Source organism: Cotesia typhae, unplaced genomic scaffold (genome assembly GCF_013202065.1).
Source record: "Cotesia typhae breed Kobodo isofemale line unplaced genomic scaffold, CoteBio_Ctyphae contig_20, whole genome shotgun sequence".
NCBI classification, from domain to species: Eukaryota; Metazoa; Arthropoda; class Insecta; order Hymenoptera; family Braconidae; genus Cotesia; species Cotesia typhae.
The window spans coordinates 4,791,720-4,817,438 of record NW_027423725.1 but is presented as its reverse complement, the minus strand read 5'-3'; the positions used below and the strand labels follow the sequence as shown (position 1 = coordinate 4,817,438).

Here is a 25,719-nt window from a genome sequence, read left to right as displayed (position 1 = left end):
ATTTTCATATGAGCAACTAACAGTTTTTAACAATACACCAGTTGTTTTTTTAAAGTAATTTTTCGAAAATTCGGAGCCTCTTGGTTGGGTAATCCAACTATGAATCTTAAATACTTTGCCACTCATGTATCAATACCCGCCCAAAGGCGTGTTTAAAAATATCAGCCACACCTCTCCCTAGTGTTTTATCATATCTCATTTAGACATTTTATCTGATTTCCAGTCAAGCCTAACAGTCGAACATAGTAGTTCCGTCCTCTCATCACGAGAGAGAAATAGCTTATAAAAATAAATTTTATAATTGATACGATAGATTACTACAAGCAGTTTACTTTGTTTAGTGTTTTAAGTAAATTAACTCAAAAAAAGCGATAATTGTTAATGATTAATGGAATACAATGTTTTGTACATTAAAGTTATTGTAATTTTCTAAATTGATATCGATTGTGAAGTAATAAACATAGTGCTAAAAAATGAAGAATGAAGTTGACGTTTCATCTCTACAAGTACTTAATCATAATTTAATTAAAACATCAGCAAATTCCCATACATTAAATTCACGTAATTCATCAACGGTTATCGCGAATTTATCTCGAAGTGAAAGTATTCTAGTATCAAATTTAACAACAGAGCCAACACGAAAATCTGGTGCCCGTCGACAAGAAAAACCTCCTTATTCCTATATTGCTTTGATAGTGATGGCAATCCAATCCAGTCCAGAAAAACGGCTAACGTTATCGGAAATCTACACTTTTCTTCAACAGCGGTTCCCTTTTTTTCGCGGAACGTATCAAGGTTGGAAAAATTCAGTGCGGCACAATCTGAGCCTAAATGAGTGTTTCGTGAAGTTACCAAAAGGTCTAGGAAGACCAGGTAAAGGTCATTACTGGACAATTGATCCAGCAAGTGAGTACATGTTCGAAGAGGGAAGTTTTCGCCGCAGACCACGAGGTTTCAGAAGAAAATGTCAAGCATTAAAACCTCAATACAGTCAATATTTTGGGGGAACTGCCGGAGTTGGAGGAAATATCCAACCACCTGGTTACGACAATTTGGCTGGAACAATAGAATATTCGAATAGTTATCCGAATCAATATCAAAATTATCAAGAATATGCAGTATACGGACCGTCTGCCGGAGCAGTTCCAGATTGGACGTATCCTGAGTACAAATCAGCTCCACCAATAGCGGAGGTGACTTATAAGACAACCGAAGTCACTTACAAAACTGGGGACAGTTCTTTGTATCGTAACAGCGACATTGCTTTGAAAAATGAACCTTACTCGAGGAATCAAGATACGATAATTACTTATAGACCTAATGAATTATCTTTTCCGCACAATCATGCACATCAGCAAAGTCAAGATGTTACTTATAAAACTGAAAACGAACACCAAAGTCTAGTTAGTTGTAATTACAAAACTAGTGATAACAATTCGAGTCATCAACAATCACAATGCATACCTGTTGAAGACTATCACATCGGTTATGGATTTACTGGAAACTCTGGAAATGTTCAAACGCCGAGAGGCCTCCAAGGACAATCTAATTCTCTAAGTTCGATTGGAAGCATTAACAATTCACACGGAGAATCTCAAAGCTCATCGACTGATCATGGTAATTACCATTCATTATTTTTAATAAATTTGATAAAGTGATCATTTAAAAATTTATTATTGTTGTGTAATATATATAATACATATGTGAAAGTTATACGTGTAATATTTGTGAGAATTATTTTTTCATAAAATTTTTCGTTTTTTTTTTTTTTTAATTTTCTATTCTTTGACGTATTCAAAACCGTAAATTAGCGAATTCATAATACACGAAATTTCAATTTGTAAGTTCGACTTTAAAGTTTCAATAATAACAATTTTTTGACAAAATTCATTTAAAAAACGTGTTTGTCTACATTTATATATTTTTTAAACAATTTCCAAATAGCAGGTTATGTGTAGAAACAAGTGATTAAAAGAAACTATTTTAGACGACGGCAACTGTAGCTGGCCTGAGCAACCACCTAAATGTTATTTGTATTATCTGTATTGAAGCTTGAAGTTTTAATGTCCGGAACCAGTTAGAACGCTGGAATTTATATAAAACCGAAAACGCAACTAACGACCAAGTTATTAAGTTATTTTGAGATTTACAATGAGCTAAAGCAATTTTGACAGACCTTGAATGATACTATCTTCATTCAGCAAGCAACTCAAGAATTTCAAATTTCGGGAAGAAACCGATTAGTTTTTCTCGATAAACGGTCGCATAAGTCGTAAATTGTCTTTTTTGACAAACAACAACTGACCTCTAAACTTTGATTTAATCAGAATAATAAGAAAATAAATAATAGTTCAAAAAACTAAAAAACCCATTTTAATAGGAGACCAAACTAAACAGTAGAAAATAATTTTCAATAAATTTAAAATAAGAATAGAGTGATTAACAAAAAATTTCTTTACATCGTGTAAAAAGCGCAGGATACTTTATGTCAATCATTGTAAATATTTTATTGACAGATATTGGTAAAAATAGAGTTATTGTGAAATTATCTTGAGAAACACCATACGGTTTTTTACAATAAAATAAATTTTTTTGTCAATCACTCTATTCTTGTTTAAAATTCATTGGAAATTTTCTAATTTTTAGTTTGGTTTTTCTTGAGGAAGGTGTTTTTTACTTTTTAAACCTATTGTTTATTTTGTATTTTTTAGTTCGATTTACCATTAAAGCGTGATTTTTAGTTTTTTAAACTATAATCTATCAAGTTTCTATATCTTTGTGACAGAAGTGAGTAATTTGCGCGTCTGCTATCTCCTTTGAAAGTGATATAGCCGTTTCTCAAGCTCCCTCCATGATAAATTAAAAAATCGTGGGTTTAACAAATTAAATTATTATATTATAATCGGTCCTTGATAAGTTCAAAGATTCCGTTCTATAGATAGATAGACAGATATGGAAGAAGCTACCCGAGTCGAAAAAATAAACTTCGATGAGCTTAAATCAATTGTTTTAGTATAGCAGTTAAGTTCATTTAAATTAAAATTTTTTCAACTCGGGTAGTAAAAGTATGGTAAAGAAAAAATTATTTTTCCAAATTCACAAAAAAAAATTTTAAATTATAAAATTCGAATTTTATTAATTCAAAATTTTTCATTTTTCAAACACATTAGTAAAACACGTGTATATAAAAGAAAAGAAATACGTTAAGAGTGAAAAAAAAAATGAGTGGTAAAAATTTTATTTGAAAACTGCAAAAATTGTTTATTTGTAAAACTTATAAATTGAATTTGATTAACTGGAATTCACTTACTGGTACAATCAGTACATTTGATTTTTTTTTTTTTTTTTTTTTTTTCGTCAATTTGCAATCGCTTAGTAAGCTAAGAAAAAAAATTGGTGAGCTTATTCAGCTTTACATGCAGGAACGAATTCATTTACCCCATTATCCCTCTTACACACATGAGGGATGTATATTATAACCTATATACTTCTATACATTTTAGTTTAAATAATATTCATCAAAATATAAAATATAGCATACATTTTTTAGATCCTACATATATACCAGGTATATTTTAGCAAATGTGTACTAATTACACATTTGTATTCTTGTGCAGATGAACAGTTTGATAAATTCAATAAAAATACATTCATGGGTTAAATAGACACATATACATGGTCTTACGTAGATTTATAGATAAAAATTTAAGTACACGTGGGCATGTATGGACATCGGAGTGGCGCAAAAAATCGACTTTTTATCGAGTCTCCCAAGAAAGTACGTTAGCTTCATCATATTTAGAGAACCCCTTTCAAAAATCAGCTCAATTAAAAAACTTTCCACAGCTCGCTTAATTGAAATTTTCACAAACTTCAAAATCTCTAAAAAATTAAATTCCATTCTTTTTCACTTTTATTTTATTTTTTTTTTTTTTTCGTCGACTCAAATAAATTTTTGTTTTTTTTTTAAAAAACTTTATAATTATGATTTAATTTTTGAATATTTTATACATTTATTTTTAAAGTATTGAACTTATATTAAAATGTTTCCGAATGACCAGAATTAAAAGTTGTTTTTAAACATTTCAAGCATTTACCACTAAATTTTCAAATTTTATGATTTTTGTTTACTGCTCTAAAACTTTAAATATTTTTAGTATGATTCTGAAAGTAATGTGAAGTTCTCTCATTGACAATGAAAACATCTCATCAAGTCTCGTTAAAAACAAAAAGAAAATAAAATGTTTTTAAAAGGTTCGAAAAGTGTACAGAAAAAAAAAATAAAAAAACCTTTCCTACCACCCACCGATTTCTTCAAGTTAATGTGTTGACTTTTACGAGCGTAAAATTTTTACATTGATTTCAAAGGATACAGACAAGGTTACGTTGAAATCGAGCCATCTGGAAATTTTATAGACACTTTACGCGTCGAACGTTATTAGTCAAGTAACACAAAATTGTCTAATATAATAAACTGCTTTATAAAATATAACAACTGGGCTAATATTGGTTCAATCCTGAAATGAAGCAATTTTTCGGTTCCGAGCCAAGTTTGTAAACAAACTAGTCGATTTGTAAAACCTAAATTTTTTTATAAATTGAAAATTCACGGATTCATCATAATTTTATAATTTGATGTTCTTTTAAGCCATTAGCTTAAACAATTCTCTTTAGCTTGTAGTGATCGATTTATTTTATTAGATCCCTTAATATTATTCCTGTCGATCGTTTATGTTAAACACACCAGTGGCTTAAAAACTTTCTTAACACTTTACGGATATGTAATATAATGAAACGGAAGAACGTTGTCTCTCCGATGGAAAATGACAACGGCTATTAACTGACATGACATACCCGTCAGTCTATTAAATTTAAATCTCACATTCCTTTTTTTAACTCACTTGTTGTATTTTCAAACATCTTAAAACACGTGTTAGGCTGTAGAACTTTGTACGAATTTTTTTCTCTTCAGTTAAGGTATTAAATTTTTTTTTATATACTTTTAATTTATACTTTTAAAATAAAGAATGTTAATCCAACTAAAATTTTCAAAATTATGAAGAAAAATTCATTGCAAAATGCCTCTTCTTCTATTTTCAATTCTACACAGAAAAAAAAAATATTATTCAGACACGGATTTTTTGACTCAAGAATTTATTGAAATGAACCATTTAATTTATTTATTTCTTCACAAAATAATATCAATGTCTACCTTCATTATTAAAGACAAACAAAAAAATAGCTTTATTTAAATTAAATGAGAACTATGTTATTCAGTTCTTCAAGAATACTATACTCTCAACGTTTTTATTATTTTTTATATGCTTACGTTTATTACTAAAATAAGAATGCAGATTTAAGTTAATAGTTTATAATAAAAAATTATTTTTTGATTTGTAAAGAAAATTTATCGACAGTTTCTTATTTATGATGGTGTTTTGTTTAAGCTCCGGTTTATTATGGATGGGCTTTTACAAAATTTCTTTAAATTATAACAATAGTAGAAAAAATGTCTGACTCTGATAACCGCAGGATCTGACGTATAGTTGACTGGAAACTCGTTTGGAATTGAGGATGTTGATGACTCAGGTTGGTACGTCGGCTGGTAGGTCTGATGAAGGGAGGTTCAGCTTTTCCTCAGAGGTATCTGACTCGATTTCTGGTCTGGACTGTGTTAATATGCTCGTTCAATAATTTCCTAGGAATCGAATCTCACATTGTAATTGATTTGCATGAATTATCTTGAAGAGTAGAGATAAGAATCGAGTGGACTGTATGATATGGAAAGAAGTAAGTTAGCAGTTCTTGAGGTTCCTCTGGTTGTAAGGCAGAGGAACCCAAAAGGCCAGGTAGTGTTTAGGTGGACTTTTCAGAGGCGGTTCAGTCAGAGCGGAGGCTGCTGAACGAAAACCTTCCGGATCATCAATGCGGACTTAGAAAGTAAGGAATAGCGTTCCAGAGGCGGTTCAGTTAGAGCGAGGGCTGCTGAACGAAAACCTTCCAGATAACTTGTGCATAGATAATTGAATACATTGTTCCGTAAGCGGTTCAGGACGTTCGTGAGCCTGAACGATAAACTTACAGATAAACAATGATTTTGAAAGAGATAGCGTGCATTTTCAGAATAATGAATAAATGAATTGAGTGCGTACCTTTTAGTATTTTTATGCAATAAAAATACTATACCAAATTACGTTTAGCGAAACTGCTCCTTGATGAAAGATTGATGAAAGCCGGATGGTATTTCTGGAAGCTGGTGGGCTCGTTGGCTGCTAGTCGGGTTGTATGGATGGACAATTGTATCTCTTTTGGTCAGCTTGCAGATCGAGAATGTTATTGGCACGTTTGAACTTACACAAAACCACTTGACGATTTGAACGATAAAGGAAACTGGTGTGTGAACCTTTTATTGATTGATTAAGAGTTGCTATGGTTGACTTTCGGATTGCGAGCTTGGTGGGAATTGACGTAGCTGTCGCTAGGAAAGATCCTTTCGGACTGACGCTTTTGGACGTATATAGTGTACACAAGAGTACGGAGACTCTTTTCATTTTATTATTGGTGGGATAGTTCCGAGAAATATTATTAAGAAAAGTACGTTGACAAAAATATTACATATATAAAAAAAGGGAAAGTCGCAACGGAAAATATTCGAATGTGAACCAGATGAGCGTTCGGGTTGCGAAGAGAACAAGAGGTTGCATTTATACGACCTCAACGGCCAGAGTCATAAAAGTAGATACTTGAGTCTAGCGACCCGCATGCAGGCATCCAAAACTCATAGGAGAAAATAAAGATGTTTTTAACTTTACATTTATTTTGAAGGCAAACGAATATTTTAGAAAATATTCAATTTGAGTAAATTGATTAAAAAAATTATAACTTATAAATTTAGCTGATAATTAAACAGATGGAGAATGTCTTATAATATAGAAGAATAAACTTTTATGAATCCGAGATTTTCAAAGTCGATGTCGAGAGAGAGGCAAAAACTCGCGCTTTCTTGTATTTTTGTTTAAGGTAAGAGCCCCAGTATCTGCTCATGTACCAGTACCTGCTCACTCCATGTTTTTGTATATCTATATTTGTGAATATAGGGCCTTTACCTTACTTAACAGAAAAAAACAATTACTCAACCCAAAAAAATTATTGTTGGAATCTAGCTTATTTTGAAGCAATATGAAATTTTCTTGACGAAATGATATTGTGTTTTTCGTTTTCCTAAATATTTTTATAATTACAAAAACAACTTCTACCATGAAGAATGTTTCTTAATTGCATAGGAGCACCGTGCAGAAAAATTTTGAATTCTCGGTTTGACATGAGAAAAAAAACTTTGGAAAATTATAGCTCATGGTACACAGTAAAGAAATGGAGCGCGCTGAGCAAAAAAAGTACAATATCAAATTCAAATTCCGACAAACTCTGTAAGAAGTACATTTTTGTTTGATAATCTGCCTGTTGTCTTAGATTGAATATATTGTAATAATTAACATAAATGAGAGTTTTGAATAATTTATTTTACAAAATCTACTTCCATCTTGGCTGCCGAATGGTGTTTTTTTTGTGTTTTCGCCTTTTCCTAAAATAAGAGAAGCAACCCACGAGTGATTCTTTTTTCGCCACACAATTGTGTCGCAATCGCAATAGTACACAGAAAAATAAAATTTCTTGAACCGAGAAAATCATAAGGAAGACCGAAGTTATTTTGGAGCAAGAAGAAATTTTCTTGGCTAGAAAAAATTTAACTTCGTTCAAGAAATTTTAACTTCTTCCAAGAAATTTTTAGTCTTCCTTAAGATTTTCTTGATTTAAGAAAATTTACGTTTGACTCAAGACTTTTTTTCTTTCTGTGTATGATTTTTTGTTTCCTACAAAATCTTTATAGACATCCTAGGGCAGCAATTATCATTTGCTATACAATATTAAAGAAATGTTGAAGCAAATTAATGAAAACATTTATTCATAATGACATTGTTAGAAATTCTCAATAAAAATTACCGTTAAAATCACGTTAATTGTTGGACATCTAGCACAGCCTCTACCACTTGTCGATTATTGAAATAAATTTTAAAGTTCATTCAATCAATTTAAGCCGATTTTACTATAAAATATTACCTTATCTATCATAAAATGAATTATTCGAATATAAAGTCTATGATAGATTTTCAGGACGTCATATTAGGCGCGAAAGAAAAGATATTAGTGTCAAAAATTGACGTATTGTGAGATCTCTAAAGCTTTCGAACCAAGAGTGTTTACATTTTGCATATTTTAAAAAAAAAATTTTTCGAATGTTTTTTTGGAATAAGTTTAAAACGGCTTTATTGATCAACTCAAATAACTAATAGGCTCTTAACCTAGAAAAACCACGTCGATCGCCGCTCGGAGAGCTCAAAATAACACATAAATTGTAATTTTAAGCTCCGAGAGTTCAAAAATGTCATAAGTGCAATTTTAAGCGCTTAGATATGGAATTAGCAGGAAGTTGCAAAAATGGCCTTCAGGGTCAACCCTTTCACTAATTTTTTTTTTTTGATAATCAAATATCTACCACAAACTAATTAAATTTTATGAAAATCGACTCCATATGCAGGCTACGTGAGAGTGGTAAATGGTATAAAAAAATATTAAAAACAGTTGACTTTGCAGGCCACTCCTGGAGCTTCTCGCTATATTCGAATTCAAAACACTTGAAAAAATGCCCTAGGAAGTTTTTTCACTTCTTAAGCTCAAAATACAACTATATGTACACTAGTCACAAAAATTAAGGGATATAAAAAAAAAAATTCCAAATTCATACAAAATTTGAAGAAAAGTCGAAATTCGCGGGGGGTATATTGATTTTTTTTATTAATTTTCTAAAATTAGATTTGAAACTAAGGCAGTTGTAGCGATCAGAAAAAATCGAATTAATTTTTTCAATCAAAGAGATTGATTTTTCGAAGAAATTTGAAAAAAAATTTAAAAAAAAAATTTTCGTAAAAAAAAGTTTCCCAGATTTTTTTTTTTAATTTTTCTAGCTTGGCATTCGCACCTCATATAGGAGAGCTTAAAAACGTAATGAGTACAATTTTGAACACTTAAGTATGGAATTAGCGGGAAGTTGCAGGGATGGTCTTTAGGGTCACCCATTTTCCTAATTTTTTTAATTGTTTAATTATAAAAAAATTAGGAAAATAGTTGACCCTGAAGGCCATTCCTGCACTTTCCCGCCAATTCCATGTCTAAACGCTTGAAATTGCACTTATGATGTTTCTGAGCTCTTCGAGCTGAAAAATACAATTTATGTGTAATTTTTAGCTTATATAATTTATTATTAACACTTTTTTCGGTTTTCTTTCGTCAACGATAACTCACGAACGAATTAACCGATTTTGTCCGGGCCGGCGGCGATCGACGTGATTTTTTAACGTTAAGAGCTGATGTCATTATACCTGTAAACCATGCATAGGCTTTAAATGGCTCGATTGATCGAAACACGGTTTGGGGCATGTAAAATAAAAATACTGAACCTAGATTTCGTGAAATTTTGAATTGAACTGGTATGATAGACTTTGAAAAATCTTAAAACTACTGTACCAATATCTTTCAAAATATAATCATCAAAACCGGTTGATCCGTTCAAAAAGATCTACTTTTAAATGGCTTCTGGTCAAATTGATTTTTTTTATTCAGCCATTGTTTTTATCTTCGAAAAACTGCATCGAAAACCGTAATTCACATCGAGATGCGTCTATATATTCGAAAGATAATGCAGTTTAAAAATCTCAAAAAATGCGTCAATTTCTTTGTAGAAATTTCTTTACACTCGTTCATTTTTTAAACTAGAATATCCCAAAAATGTATCTCAAACTATTTTTATGTTTAAGTGGCACAATTACTAGTGAGTATGTACGCTTTTGTGCGCTATGAACTCAACAATAGCGGAAAATTCCAGGTATGGTTACCGAGTCAACCGCTTTACAGATTATTTCCATTTTGTTAAAATTTAACATGAATTAAATTTCAGTGATAATTTTCGGGTCGATGTACGAAAACTCGGAAGTCCACATTGACATTGTATTATTTGGTCAACAATAATTGTAATTTTTTGTCAGCAACTCTTATTTATAAAAAAATATTCCCAACTCAGTAAAAAATTATTAGAGTTCCAATAGCCCAAATAAAAATAATGCAAGTAAGGTAGAAATTTGTATGATTAAATCATACGAAATGTAGCAAAAAATGTGATACAAAAAAATAAAAAAACTATGATTGGAGATTGAACGGAGTGGTATCTTGGTTCTGGAAGAGAATAATCCACTTGAGAGCTTCAAGCCTCTTTAAATTTATCTTAAGGCTTTTTGCCTTCTTTTTTCTTGTAATTCCGTGTGGTCTTTTACAAAAAGTACATGATAAATTAGGTAAAATGATAAATAAACTCAGTTTGAAGCCTTTGTTTGAATATTTTTAATTATTTTATATAATTTTCATATTGCAGGTTTGAAGGTTCAATGTTCGAATGCCAGCTCTGGGGGATCTCTAATGGAAAGGAAATCTTCGTACATTGGTCAAACATCAAGCTCACTATCATTAAATAATCTTAATTCATTGAGTTCACTATCTCTACATAATCTTAGTGGACTAAGTATACCCGGTAGTATTCCATCGAATGTTCACAATACTACGTTACCTAGCGCTAGTTTATACTACGATCAAATCAAATATACAGTGTAAAATCAAAAACAATGATACTTTCAAGAATAAAAAGTTTTAAATAAATCATTGAAAAAAAAAAAATCGTTGTAAATGATAGAAACATTAAATTTTTGTCGTTTTAGTTGTATAAAATTGAACACTTACCTCATAAAATAAGCTTAATCATTTTTCTTGTTCGATGATTTTTCAAGATGCTTGATTGATTGGTAATAAATGAGTATTTAAAAGAAAAAAAAAAGAAAAAAATATTTTTACTAATTTACCTGAAGAAATAATTCTTGTAAAAAAAATTTTTAATGTTTTCATTGAAGTATTAAAGAAAAAAACGACAAAACAATTTATTTTCGTAAAAAATCACGTGAAGAGTAAGATGAAAATGAAAAAAAAAACAAAACCATTTTTTTTCGTCTTCTATAAAGGTTATTATAGCTTAGCGTATTTTGAGAGCCCTTTTTAAAAATCAATGCGATCAAAAAATTTTTATAGGTCATTCAAGATTTTTACAAATTACCAGAATCATTACAAATAAAAAAAAATTTTTTTTTTTTTTTGTAAATACTGAGTGTAGCCTTTTTTAAACTACTAGTAAAAAATGTATCAACTTATTTGAAGGCATTAAAGCATTAAATCATGAAAATTTTACCAATAGTCATGATGCTAACACATATTTGATCATTTTTATCCAAAGTTCTCCTAAAAAATAGTTAAAAAATTATAGTGGAGATTTTTCTAAAATTGAGATAACAAAATAGTTTTTGGAAGCAATCTCATTAAATCATAATTGAGTATATCGTTTTTTAATAAAATTTCTACGTGCAGTTATTACGATCAGAATTTATTCAACTTTGTTAAAAAAAAATTCTTATACGCAACATTCCATGCTAAATCGACAAAGCTTCGGTTGAAAATCGTGAGCTCATTCCTAATTTCGTTTTTTATATTTTTAAATACTCATAAAAAATGATCTCATTCTAAAATTGTTTGTAATTAATTTTAAATGTAATGAGCGTTTAAAATAAGTTAAAGTTTCTTAAAGTATAAATCTCAAAACTTGTAGAAAGAAAAAATCATTATTGAAAATCGAACATTAATTTTTATACTTTTTTTCATAATTCATACTCTTAAAATTATTGGAATTAATTTCATAATGTCAGAGTCTAAGTTTAATCACAGATAATTATTTCTTCCCATCCATTATAATTTTCAGATCTTTCGAAATAAATTTTGCTAGCTTAGTGAATACTAATAGTTTAGCTTGATGAATTTGTAAAAATAACTTGATTTTTAGGCAAAAGTAGAGCATTGCGTCCGCGATTTCGCACTTAAGGTCTGTAAAATTTCATTTTTTTTAGTTTTTCTTCCTATGTGCAACAAGATACTTTACACATATATAACAAACACTTCATTATAAAATATAATTTATGAATTTAAACCATAACACTGGGAATCCAAGTGTTTTAAAAGTGACTACAAATGGGCATTTAACATAGAAAATTAAAACACGTGGAAGTGTTTTAAAAGTGACCAAATACTTCAAGATAGGAACAAAAAATTTTATGTGTGTTTAGTTAAGACAATAGGATTCACAGTGAGACTAATCAATTTTGTTTTAGTATCTGTCGGATCAATAATCTGTTATAATTCTATCAATTTTATGAATATGCATGTTCAATTACAAAGACTAGATTTGTTAATTAGCAACAGCATCTTCATGTAATATAAAGCATGAAAGTAAAGTTTAGCAAATTTTTTTTCTTTAGATTAATTATTTTTTCGGACGACAATATAATACGACCTATGGCTATGAACTTTTAAACACTTCAATAAATTCAGATCAAAATATACTGTTATTAAATAAATATATTAGGCAAAAAAATTATCTTTATCGCTGACTTATTTTACCAGATACCAATTTTCTATTAATATTTTCATAACATGCTAAAAAATTTTGATCAATAAAATTAAGAATTAAAAAAATTATAAGTTGACAAAAAAAGACTGGTTAAAAAATGCGAGTGCCCTGATTGACGTGTTCCCAACTCTTCTAGTCGTATCGTAAACAAAAAAAAAAAATTCATGTATTAATGAGAATATTTTTATAACCCCCACCTCAGAGAATAAAAAAAAAAAGCTTTTCGCAAGATGGCAGCTTTTGAAAATGAATATTTTTTTTACAGTTTAAAATTTTTAACAAACACATACTTACATGTAGTAAAAAAATTTTTTAATATAAACGATAAAAGTGATGGTTTATATATACTGATAGAAAAACTAAATTGATTCAAAAGAAAAACTATTACACGAAGAAAATAAGATAAAAACAATTTCTTAGTTGAAAAATTTTTTATGACATTAAAGTTAGCTGTCACTTGATAATTTTTTCATTTTCTTTAACAAAAAAATTTATTCTAAAAAGTTATCTAAAAAAAATTGCATTTTTAATTTATTAAGTCCATTTTTTTAATATTTTTTTTTCTGCTATATTTTATTTGTTAAAAAAAGTTAAACTAATTGTGAAGTGACAGCTAACTTTAATGTCATAAATTTTTTCTGGTTGATTGACAATAAAACCCTTTCAAAATGATTAGTTCAAGAGTTTTTCTTTTTATTTTTTTTTTTTTAGTGTAGGAAAAGTTTTGTACCGAATTTCAAGTAAATCAGTTTGAAACTTGAGATATCATATCAACCGTGTTGAAAAAAGTAGTTTTAGAAAAACTTATTCAATTTTTTAACTTTTTGTATGTATTCTGTAGGTATGAATAAATAGATGGTAAAAAAAATTTTTTTTATCGGCCTTAAAAATACGCCTAAAATTTACGACCTCTAAATTAGATTATAAAAAGAAAAAAATTCTTCGTTGGAGAACTAATTTTCTTCATTAAAGAAAATTTCTTGGAAAAAAAAAATTCCTTTGGCTAAAGTAAAGTTTTATCAAGCCTATGAAATATTTTTGTCTCAAACAAATTTCTTTTTGCTCCAAAAAAAGCAACTTAGATCATTCAAAAAATTTGGTTGGTTAAGTAAGGTTTCTTTCAGTATAAGTATTCCTTTTTAAAGCGCATCTAAATCTTTGTACCTACCAAATTATTACTTTTTTATGTCAAACGTTTTAGTTTACAGTTTTTGCCCTTGTTTAATATTCAAACTTACTATTTCATTTACTTCTCTTTAGATAGATAATATTGTTAATCAAAATTATTTGTCATAACTTGATCGTTCTAAGCCATGATAATAAGATGATTATTAATTAATTATATAATACCTATTATTTCTATAATAACGAACAACTTACTAAAAAATGAAATCGATAATTTTAGTTTAAAAATAAATAATTTCAAATGAAATAAAATAAGACAAAACGAAGCGAACACATCGCAGTCAAACGTAAAATCAGAGTATTCGCTCTCAGAACAGTATAACAGTATTTTAGATTTACTAGTACTATAAAAAGAAGATTAAGAAAAATGTAGAATATTTTTTTTGCTTTCTAGCAATATTATAAAATTTTCTACATTTTTTTATTCTAAAAAATTTGTTAATATCCCAAAACAGCGGGTAAAGATAAGATGAACAAATTGCTCAGTATAATCAATGAGCGTATCTCAGGTCATCTTTTCTCGCTATTTGTTTATATAATAAATTAAACGTCTCACAGTACGATCCACAACGGCTGAACGCATGTGGCATGCGTCGGCGTACACGAAGCAGACTCAACGCCATCGGTTCTCTTCTGTTTTTTTTCTTTTACATGGAAACTATCGTTGAACTTAACATAAAACGTTCCTTTTGTCTCTATAAAATCATGTTTGTTTATACGTATAAAGTTTTATTAAATATTTAAAAAACAAGAATTAAAAAAAAAATTTGTGAATAGGTTGCATTAATGCAAATGAAATTTGAAATTTTGCATCCTAAATATACTTCTCACATTTTTTTTTAACTTCTTCATGCTCAATCAAATATAAAATTGACCTAGCTGAATCATATATACGTCAGAGAGTATGGGTATTATGATATACAAGCGAAACCACTCAGCATCATTGATGATAGCTCATGTACATTATATTTATAACGTTTTTTTATTACTTGTATTAATTTTCAACAGCAAAACTTCGAACAATAAAAATAAATAAAAAAACAGAAACAACTGTGTATGTGTGTGTGTGTGTGTGTGTGTGTGTGTGTGTGTGTGTGTGTGTGTGTGTGTGTGTGTGTGTGTGTGTGTGTGTGTGTGTGTGTGTGTGTGTGTGTGTGTGTGTGTGTGTGTGTGTGTGTGTGTGTGTGTGAACGCCACTTATACTTTTTAACGAATAAACTGAAGGAGATATCATAGCAGCATTCAAATAAGCTCCACTTCAACTTAAATTTGATAAAATTTTGATAAGAGCTCCGTCAGTGAATTTTAAGAAATCTCAAAAATAAAATTTATAAAATGTAGATTTTTTGCAACTATCTAACTATAATTTATCGAATAATTGATCCGATGACTTAATTTACTAAACGTATACAAATTAAATCGAAATCTTTAATATTAAACATTAACGTGGTCAAAAATTTGATTATTGTTGAAAATTTATCTCCTTTCATTCAATTAAAAACAGAACGATTTCAAAAAATAAATTAGTTTTTCGATTTGCAATAAATTTTTCGGGAATCATAAATAATTTATAAGAGTATAATTTATATAAAGTAAAATTTTGTTTTTGCCAAATTATTTTATAATCTTAAAAAAAGTATGTATAGCTGTTTGAAAATTATTTTATCATGAAAATTAAAAGCAAAAATAGCGAAAGTGTAAAATTTGAAATATTATAAACTGGCTAACTTCAAAATACTCTGATTTTTGTGTATTTTTATCAATTGGTACTCAAAATTGTTGAAGAATAGAACATTTAAAATGAATCAAAAATTTTTTTACAGAACCCCATGAACGCTCATATTAATTGAGAAAGTCCGCAGGGTGTTAACTTTAGATAATAAAGAACAAATTATTCCGGTACGATAATTGTTTCGACCAATTTCCCTGCTACATACACCCATCCATACATGGACATCCAGAAAAGTTTAGGTTTAATGTTATTATTTACTACTTTAACCAACATAATTGTTATTAAAATATATTTTATGTATCTGACAAATTATTTGACTTGATATAAATATGCTCATATTAACCTGTAAGTGCGATATAAATAACAAAAAATCAATTTAAGTTTCGAGAAAACTGCTTTTTTTGAAATGTCGAAAGTAGAGCACAACCTCAACGCTTCGTTTATGAGGCGTGGAAAAATAAATAAACAGAGTTAGTGAGGACGCCTTCTTCTATCGAAGCGTGCGATGGTATTGGCAAAGCTTTCCATTCTATTCACGGAAAGTTGAAAATTTTTCAAATATCACGAGCGCTTGAGGCATGCACATTTGGATTTTCCAAACTTTTATTTTTAACTTCCCGCTATGAAATCAATGATTTTCATGTAATCGGGAAGTTATTTTTTTTTTTATTTTTTCATTCACTTACAAGTAAAAAAAAAAAAAAAAGCCATTCGGCAGCCGAAATGGAAGTAGATTTCAAAATTTATTACTAAATGCCTAGCATTTCTGACACAATTGATTAAGGAAGATAATGAAGCATGTGAATTGAAGCTTAAATCAATAAGCTTTCAGATGCAATTTACGAAAAAAAACGAAATTATCGCATTCAAAAGCTATTGCAAGAAAAACCAAAAAAAGTTGAATTTTTTTGCGATTTTTGAAATTTTTAATCTACTCTTATTCGTGATCTACTGGATTGAGAGAAATTAATTAGCATGGAAATTGAAGGTTATTGAATAAGCTTCAAGATGCAATTTACAAAAATATGAAAAGTTATTGCATTCAAAAGTTATTGCAAGAAAAACCAAAAAAAGTTGAATTTTTCAAAATTTTTTGAAATTTTGAATCAGCTCGTATTTCTAAAATAATCGAGCGATTCAGCTCATCCTCGAACTTAACCTCGGTAATTATCCTTAGAATATGGACGCTAAGTTTAATGAAGATCCGTTAAAAATTGAGAGAGTTAGAGTAGAGACAAGGCCGGTTAAATCTATATATACATATATAAACTTTTGAACCATATACATTTTCTGACTCAGATTGACGAGCTGAGTAAGAATATACAAAAATTTTTTGAAAATTCTGACATGAGGACCAATGCAATAGTTAGATTTTTATGAAATCTATTGATTTCTATAGTATATTATTATTGTATACTAAAAATTATTGATAAATAACGGTGAATGTCTCATTCCAAAACACAGTATCTGGCATTTATCTACTTATCAAAATTGGTCTTGCAAAAAAAAACTTTTGACTCTAATTTAATAAAAAATTTGATTTACAAGAAAAAGATAAACAAAAACAAAAATTTATTGTCAAGAAAAAAATGTCAGATCATCAATTTACAATATCAATAAAAAATTTAAAAAAAAACGAAACTAAAAATTTTGTCATTACTATAGTGTTTTGAAATAGAACAACTGTACGTTTACTATGAAACGATAAAAGAAGATTAAGAAATATGATAGGTTCTTTTCTTCTTATCAGAAAGCTTTGATCTAACCGATATGTTTTATAAACAACGAATGATAAACTTTTTAAAATTATAATGATTTCTCAGTTTTAAATTGATTTTTCGTATAAAAAAATTGAGAGACTGTTGCAAAACAGTAAATACTGATAAATTATGTTCGTATTTTTTCATGCTTTTTGGCTTGAAAATGAAATGTACCCAAGCGGCACACTGGCAACTTAATAGCATCAAAAAGTTATCTAAAAAAAGTTAGATGCCAACAATCTCCACTTTCAAAAAGTTGACAAATTTTCTACCGAAATGTATCCCTAATGTCCTTACAAGAACTTATCTCAAAAAGTAACAAATTGATAGCATATTTACGTTAAAAAAATGTTAACTAAAAATGATAACAAAATATAATCTTTAAGATAACAAAAGGGTCACTTTTAGAAAACAAAATGTTATCTTTTTGTTGCGAAAATGAATAAATTTTTGTTAATATTATAGTTGAAAAATGATAACTTTTAGTTATATAAAAGTTACCCAATAAATGAGTATTAGTTAACGTTATTATTGAGGGATACTGTATATACGTTAAAAAATTTGATACGAATATGAACAAATTGTACTGCAAAATTTGTATTGAACGTAAATACTTGTAGTTCATTTTTTTATATTTCCTGTTACGAAATTTTTAACACAAAAACATAAAAAATAAACTGTAAATATTTATATTTAATACAAATTCCACCATACAATTTGTTCATCTGCATACCATAAATTTTTCACACGTATTCAATCAATTATAATATTGTTATAAATAAATACCAATAACATTTTACAAGACATTTGAAATTTTTAATGAACATATAAATTACATAACTCTAAGTTTTACAAATCTGAATTTCTTAAAGTATTATTTTTAATCTAAATCACATCAGAGTATGCATAAAATCACAAAATTCATGACAGCCTCAGTTATTGTCTTATTATTAAATTATTAAAACATAAGTTTTAATCAAAATAAAAGTGATTATTTTATAATCATTCTAAAAAACCATGTTTTTTAAAACACTTCTTTGCTCACAACAATATATTGCAATTTTTCATTATAATTGTAAAAAGAAGATTCTAAAATTATATTTTTGTCAACTTATAACTATTAAGAAGATAGTACCGATGATATCTATGAAGTATTATGGCCTATTTTAAATGAATACTTAAATTATTTTAGAATAATATGATGTGATATGCTCTTTTACACTAGAATTGTGTGACTAGTACTTATTATACTGTTTGGTCATTCTTATTAAAAGCGTACTAACAATTACAATTATATAATTACTTTACATAAGTATAAAAAAAATTTTTTTTCTTTTTTGTACTTTAGACCACTATTCAAACATATCACAGTTTTAAATATGATTATAATTACAAAAAAATTAATTTACTAAAATTATTAGTATTAAAATCTGCAGTATGAAAATGACAAATACTCAAATCTTTGTCGACTCTTTGGGGGGTTCGGGTTCTTTAATTTTCTGCTCAGCCTTTAAGCGATCACTTCCTCTCTGAAACCACTCTTTAATTCGATCTTGGACTTTATCTTTAGTTTATCCGTATTTTGCCACCAAAAACTCTATTGAAATAATTAACGAAGTTAAACAATTAAACTCATTATTAAATTAAATATATATTTATAAAAACTTACTAACCAGTTAAGATCTGTACAAGAACTGTTTCTTTACTTGCCTTTGTCGATGTTATTTTCGGAATCTTCGTCAATTAAAAAAACTGCATCCAGACTTAAAAATACACCGTACAATTGATGTAATCAGTACATTAGCTAAACTTATTGTAAGAGACTGAACGCGTTGTATACGATTTATGAAATAAAAGATTTTACTTGTTAACGAAAAGGTAACTAAATGTTTACAAACAGAAAAGTGTCAACAAATTGTTAGTTTAAAGTTGGCTCAATCTCATGGCCAGTTGCGCATGGCTTGCGAAATTTAACGGACATCAAGTATCGGTTTACTCACTGAAAGTTAACCTTTAGTCATTTTTATGGATGCTTCAAAAGTTATCCAAAAAATGTTAACTATTTGTCATACTAATATTGTCGTCTTTTAGAGTAACATTATTTCTAACTTATTGCTGACTATTTAAGCATTCTAGATTATTAACAATATCTCGCCACCTATAAGATGACATAATAGAGTTAACTTTTCAAGTTGTTCATTTTGTTTGTTTTATATTAACTTTTGTAATTTACTTAAAGTTAACTGAAATTGTTATCTTACAAATACCAAAAAGTTACTTGTGCCGCTTGGGTAGTTGCAGTGAAATTTACCCTGATAGCCACGTTACCTATAACTTACTGTCAATCTACGTCCGCAATTTGAAGCAAACTTGACGGAAAGAGTTGGCAAAGCGAGCGATTACCTATTAGTTACCTATAACTTACTCTGCAAATAGACGTCAAAACTTGCTGTACAAGTATTTCCTTCAAATTGTAGTCAAGTTGAAAGGAAATTTAACTACAAGTTTGATTGTTAACTTGTATTCAAGTTGCGGCCGTAGATTTCCGTCAATTTGCTTACAACTGTTGTTGAGAGAAGAATTACCGCCAACTTGATGTATAAATTAACCGTAACTGCTGGAAGTCAACACTTACTGAGAAAGCGCTGGCTATCAGGGTAAAGTCAAATTAAAACTGCCCTGATAGCCAGCGCTTTCTCAGTAAGTGTTGACTCCCAGCAGTTACGGTTAAGTTATACATCAAGTTGGCGGTAATTCTTCACTCAACAACAGTTGTAAGCAAATTGACAGAAATCTACGGCCGCAACTTGAATACAAGTTAACAATCAAACTTGTAGTTAAATTTCCTTTCAACTTTACTACAATTTGAAGGAAATACTTGTACAGCAAGTTTTGACGTCTATTTGCAGAGTAAGTTATAGGTAACTAATAGGTAATCGCTCGCTTTGCCAACTCTTTCCGTCAAGTTTGCTTCAAATTGCGGACGTAGATTGACAGTAAGTTATAGGTAAGGTGGCTATCAGGGTGCTAGTTTAGAGCTCTTAACGTCGATATGCTCGAAAGCCTTCGAGATCATTTTTACCATCAGATGTAAAAGATGATTTTCTTAGCGTATCAATACAATTTGCATCAAAAAATATAACGGCTATCATTCTACGTCAAATTTCGTTAGGTTCTCACAAATTTATAGTATTTTTACGATAAAATACACTGTAAAAGGATCTAGAAAGTAAGACTACTAGTGATTCATCTTTATATTAAATATTTATTTCAATTTAATCCAAATTTGTACATTGACATATCTGAAAAATAATTTGAATCTTTCCGCTCTTATCAATAAATGCAATTTATTTTCCCACTAGGGAATGCCTTACTAAATTTCAACACATGACATCAATTGATGTCAAGTCAATCTAGGTCTGCACACAAAATGGAAACATGCAGGCATTTAAAATTATCAAATTAAAAAGTATAAAGAGTGCGAATTTGTTGTGATTTTATTCGCAAAAATTTTTTAATAAAATAATAGGAGATAATAAAAATTTTTATTCTGCATTTTTTCTACAAATCCACTACTGAATGGGGTGGCTCCACTAGTGACACAAAATTGCACACACTCAGCACCCAGTTGAATTTACAAAGATAACCATTCATAACCTTTATAAAGTAAAAACAAAAATTCTCGAGAACCCACATCGATAACTAATCTGTGAAAAATTAATTCATTTGTTATTTTAAAACTGATATATCTTGCTTTGTACAAAAAAATCTGAAAACATGGAGGAGATTTTGGCAAAATTATTATTAGCTGACAATGAGGCAATTCATCAAGTATGTCGAATATTGTATATTTTTTTGGAGTAATAATTAAGTTTTAACACGTGTTCAACTAACTTTATATATGTTAACATAAAAATGCAGAGAAAAAAAAATCTGATATTAATATCATCAGACAATTGAAAAATTATACAATTTTTTTTAACGAACAAATTATCATATGAACACTCCAAAAGTGAAAATTAACAAAAATTATGATAGTGATTTTTGGATCATACTGGAATCATCAGACGACTGATAATCTTTTAATTTTTTTCATTAATTAAATTTACTGAAAGACAATTTTTTAAAATTGCACTCATGGTTTTTCAAATTTTTTGTAATTGATATTTTTCGTTTATTTATTTATTTTTTTTTTTTTTTAATATTTTTTCAATGAGAAAAGTCATAAAAATTATCTCAAATGTCGGCAAATTTTATTTTTATATTTTTTGATGATACTGAGAATAATAGACATCTGAAAATTTTAAGGAATTTTTCGAACAAATCAATTCTTATAAAAGTTTTCAAAAAAAACATGAACTTAAAAATTTGAAAACTACAAATGTAAATTTTCAAAAATTTTTTTTTTACTATTCAGTTATTTTTTGTTTGTAAATTTCAATGTAATTTTTTAAAAATAACTTTCTTGATTTATTTTGTCATATGAAAAAAAAAAAAAATTTTGCATCTGCTAATTTTAAAATTATAAAAATGTTTTCGCTTTGTTTCTAATTTTTTTTTTTTTTTCTCCCATTATTTGATTACTACTTACTATTAACTATTTAATATAATTATCTATAAATTTTAATACTTACAATAATTTTACATGTCGTTGTTTTTTATAGGGTACATCTGAACTTCGAGAAGCTCTGAAAAATCCTGAAAGTACATTGGTGTTATGCCAAATAATTATTTCATCAGCTAACCCAGCAGTAAGAAAAATAAATTTCTGTATGAATCATAATTTAATTTTTTTTCCTAATTTTAATACTATTAATTGTTGCAGATAAGACATTATGGTGCCTTACTGTTAAGAAAACGTTATACCAAGACAAAATATTGGTCTAAATTACCAATAAATATAAAAAACGAAGTAAAATCCATTTTACTCCAAGGTCTGGTTAGTGAAGCGGACAAAAGTACCAAAACAGGTATTGCTCAACTGATCGGTACGATTGTCAAACATGAGCTACCAAACAATGGATGGCCAGAGCTGTTTCAATTTATCCAGCAACTTGTATCCAGTGCTAATATAATCGAAAAAGAGTTGGGAGTATTTACTCTAGCACAAATGACTGAAATTGCTCCGGAAACTTATACAGCGCATTTAGATTCCTTAGCCGGCCTTCTAGTTCAAACATACAGCACCTTACAAGATTTGGCTCATCCTATTGCATATTATATCATTAAAATAATGCTGTATCTAACATCGTTGGTGGAAGGAAATCAAGCGATGGTAAATGCATACAATCAGATGATACCATTGGCAATGGGTACCATTCAAGCGTTGTCTACAAAAGAACCCGATAAGGCCCAAGAAGCGATGGAATTATTTGATGATTTATGTGAACAAGCTGTAACTCTCATATCTCCTCACGCAAAAAACTTTATCCCCATGTGTCTGACGATCGGAGAAAACAAATCGCTGGACGATATGCTGAGAGTACGTGCGTTAGGATCTCTAGCTATTATTATAAAAGCTAAACCACGATCCATTATTAAGCATAAATTAATGGAGCCAATTGTCGATACCGTTTTTCGAGTAATGTGTTCACCAGAGGATGAAGAAGATGATGAAGATTCCAATGATGATAATCCAACATACACTCCGGTAACTCGTGCAAGAGAAACTTTGGTTGTAATGGCAATACACCTAAAGTCTGAAAAATTAGTTCCACTTTTACTTCGGCACGTAGAACCGAGTGTACAAAGTGATGATGTCTGGGTAAAAAAAGCTGCATTTCTAACTGCAGCATCACTAGCTAAAGGTTGCTCTGAGTACATAAGATCTAAATATCTTGAATATTTTCTTAAATGTATCTATCAAGGTATCAAGCATAATTCTCATATTGTGATGAATGCTGCACTTTATGCTTTGGGTAAATTTTCCGAGTATCTCCAGCCGGAAATCAGTCAATATTCTCAAGAACTTTTACCTGTACTTTTTGATTATCTCAGTCAAATGTGTGTACATATAAAACAAGAAAAATCTCAACCACCAGCAGTCGATTGTATGTTTTATGCACTTGAAACTTTTTGTGAAAATCTTAATGATGGAATCTTGCCGTACCTTCCAACTTTAATGGAGCGTTTGTTTGAAACATTAAGTATAAATGCTTCAAATCATATTAAAGAATTGGCTTTGAGTGCTATTGGAGCTGCAGCAAGCGCTGCCCAAGAACATATGGTTCCATACTTTCCGAAAATCATCACAATTCTTGATCCTTATTTCACAATGGTGCCAGATGACAACACCATGAGCTTACAAGTGCAATCCATTGATACATTGGCTATTCTTATACGAACAATTGGAGAGGAAAATTTTGCGCCGTTAGTTGGAAAATCTTTAGATTTAGGCATCAAACTAATCACTGAAAATAATGATCCTGATATTAGAAAAGCTGTGTATGGATTATTTGGTTCTTTAGCGACTATAACAAAAAAAAAGTTAGCGCCAGCGCTTCCACAAATTTTAGAGTATATCTTTAATAGCATTCAAAGTTCTGAAGGAGTTGTGGCTCATCTTAAAGAATTTGAAGACGCAGCTTATCCAATTTACGAAGATCTGAGTGATTCTGAAAATGATGATGAAGAAGATATCGAACATACTGACAATGAAGATGATGGTAATGATGATGACGATATAGCTGCTTACACACTTGGTAACTCTTACATTGAAGAAAAAGAAGAAGCTATTTTAGCATTACGTGTTATAGCTCATTACACTGAAGAAGCTTTTTTACCTTATTTAGAAAAAGCATTCGAAGAAGTATTCAAGCTTGTAAATTACCCTCAAGATGATATTAAAAAAGTATCTATTGATGCTTTAGCTCAGTTTTGTATAAATTTTTCGAAAATTTATTCAAATGAAGGTAAACAAGCATTATTAAAAGCATTATCTGTTTTCATTCCTAAACTTTCAGAGCTTATTCGTCTGGATGTTGAAGCGGCAGTCGTCATAAGCGGACTCGAGGCTCTTGCTGAACTTTTAAAAGAAATAAAAATTGACGTACTAGTTGGCGAAGGTCACAAGGAGGCTATAATGAATTGTGTGACAGATGTTTTCACTGGTAAAATTGAGTGTCAGGATCAAGAGGATGCAGAAGAAGACGATGAAGCTGAACAGGACGAATTTTTAGTAGAGTGTGTTAGCGATGTACTTTCTAATTTCGGAAAAATTATTTCAGCTGAAGAGTTCGCTCACTACTTTCAAACTGTTTTGCCGTTCCTCAAAGAGAGAACAAAACATGATAAATCTGATGCTCAAAGATCTTTCGCTGTCGGTACAATATCCGAATGTTTAGCTGCCCTTCGACATATGACAGCAAGCTTTGTACCTCAACTTTGGCCATTCTTCAAAAAGCGCATTCAGGATCCAAGTCCAGAAGTGAGAAATAATGCATATTATGGTATAGGAGAACTTGTTCTTTGGGGCAAAGAAGCTGCTCAATGTCATTATAATGAAATTATACTAATAGTTGCTAATGCGCTCCAAACTGAAGAACATCCTGGTCCTAGAGACAATATGGTTGGAATTATTGCTCGACTTATCATTACAAATTATTCATTAATCAATATTGAAGTCGTTTTTCCTGGTTTTGTACAACAATTACCCTTAAAAAAAGATTATGAAGAATACTTTTCTGTATTTAAAAGTATATTAACTCTTTATAGAGATAAACATGAAGTTCTAAAACCTCATATCCATACTCTTCTAATAATTGCGATTAATGTGCTGTATGAGAAGAAAGCTCCTAATGAAGGTATAGTTATTCAATTTTATGTTTTATAATGTAAACAGTCATTTTATTGAAACTAACTATTATTTATTATTTTTCAGAAACTAAACAAGTTATTCTAGAGTTTATAAAATCTATCCAACAAGATTTTTCAAATGAGTGGAATGCTGTATTTTCTGAACTGCCACCAGACATGAGACAAATTCTTTCGTGTTAAAATAAATGTTAATTTTGAATGATGTAATATAATTTTCAATACCAATATTTACAAAGTTAAAACAAAAAAGTATATAATACTTTATTTATTAGACAATAATTAACACTGGAGTAAGTTACAGATAAATTGAATTTTTCTTTTTTATTATTAAAGTTTATTTTGAAATAGAAATTGTCATAGTATTAAAAGTGTAAAAGCGTTTTTCACACCTGGATATAATTTTATCCATAAAGAAATTATTATCGTCCGTACATCTATAAATAAAAAAAATTGATATCTGTATGTTATTTTTAATGAATAAAGTTTTGCATTTTTACACTTAATTTTTTTTCATTACAGTGGATTTCATTAGTTAACAATAATATAAAATTATAAATAATATAAGTGCATTTATATCATTCAATTTTATCATTTTCAAGCATCAGTTAATCGCT

At 29.1% G+C, this 25,719-nt stretch overlaps 2 protein-coding genes across 2 annotated transcripts; both read left to right on the top strand.

Moving 5' to 3' along the window:
• Window positions 1–243: 243 nt before the first annotated feature.
• On the top strand, window positions 244–10,955 carry LOC141537984 (uncharacterized). The gene is made up of 2 exons (XM_074259217.1): window positions 244–1,617; window positions 10,484–10,955. Exons 1-2 carry the CDS (start codon window positions 474–476, stop codon window positions 10,717–10,719), a joined length of 1,380 nt encoding a protein of 459 aa, XP_074115318.1. The 5' UTR covers window positions 244–473; the 3' UTR covers window positions 10,720–10,955.
• A 9,815-nt stretch (window positions 10,956–20,770) lies between these two features.
• LOC141538129 (importin-4) lies at window positions 20,771–25,608 on the top strand. Its single transcript, XM_074259473.1, has 4 exons — window positions 20,771–21,121; window positions 21,955–22,041; window positions 22,116–25,092; window positions 25,170–25,608. Exons 1-4 carry the CDS (start codon window positions 21,068–21,070, stop codon window positions 25,283–25,285), a joined length of 3,234 nt encoding a protein of 1,077 aa, XP_074115574.1. The 5' UTR covers window positions 20,771–21,067; the 3' UTR covers window positions 25,286–25,608.
• The last annotated feature ends 111 nt before the right edge of the window (window positions 25,609–25,719 follow it).

Coding starts and splice junctions, on each gene's coding strand:
- LOC141537984 (XM_074259217.1), top strand. CDS start 474: ATGAAGAATGAAGTTGACGTTTCATCTCTACAAGTACTTAATCATAAT. Junction 1,618..10,483: donor AAGCTCATCGACTGATCATG/GTAATTACCATT, acceptor TTCATATTGCAG/GTTTGAAGGTTCAATGTTCG.
- LOC141538129 (XM_074259473.1), top strand. CDS start 21,068: ATGGAGGAGATTTTGGCAAAATTATTATTAGCTGACAATGAGGCAATT. Junction 21,122..21,954: donor ACAATGAGGCAATTCATCAA/GTATGTCGAATA, acceptor TGTTTTTTATAG/GGTACATCTGAACTTCGAGA. Junction 22,042..22,115: donor TTTCATCAGCTAACCCAGCA/GTAAGAAAAATA, acceptor TAATTGTTGCAG/ATAAGACATTATGGTGCCTT.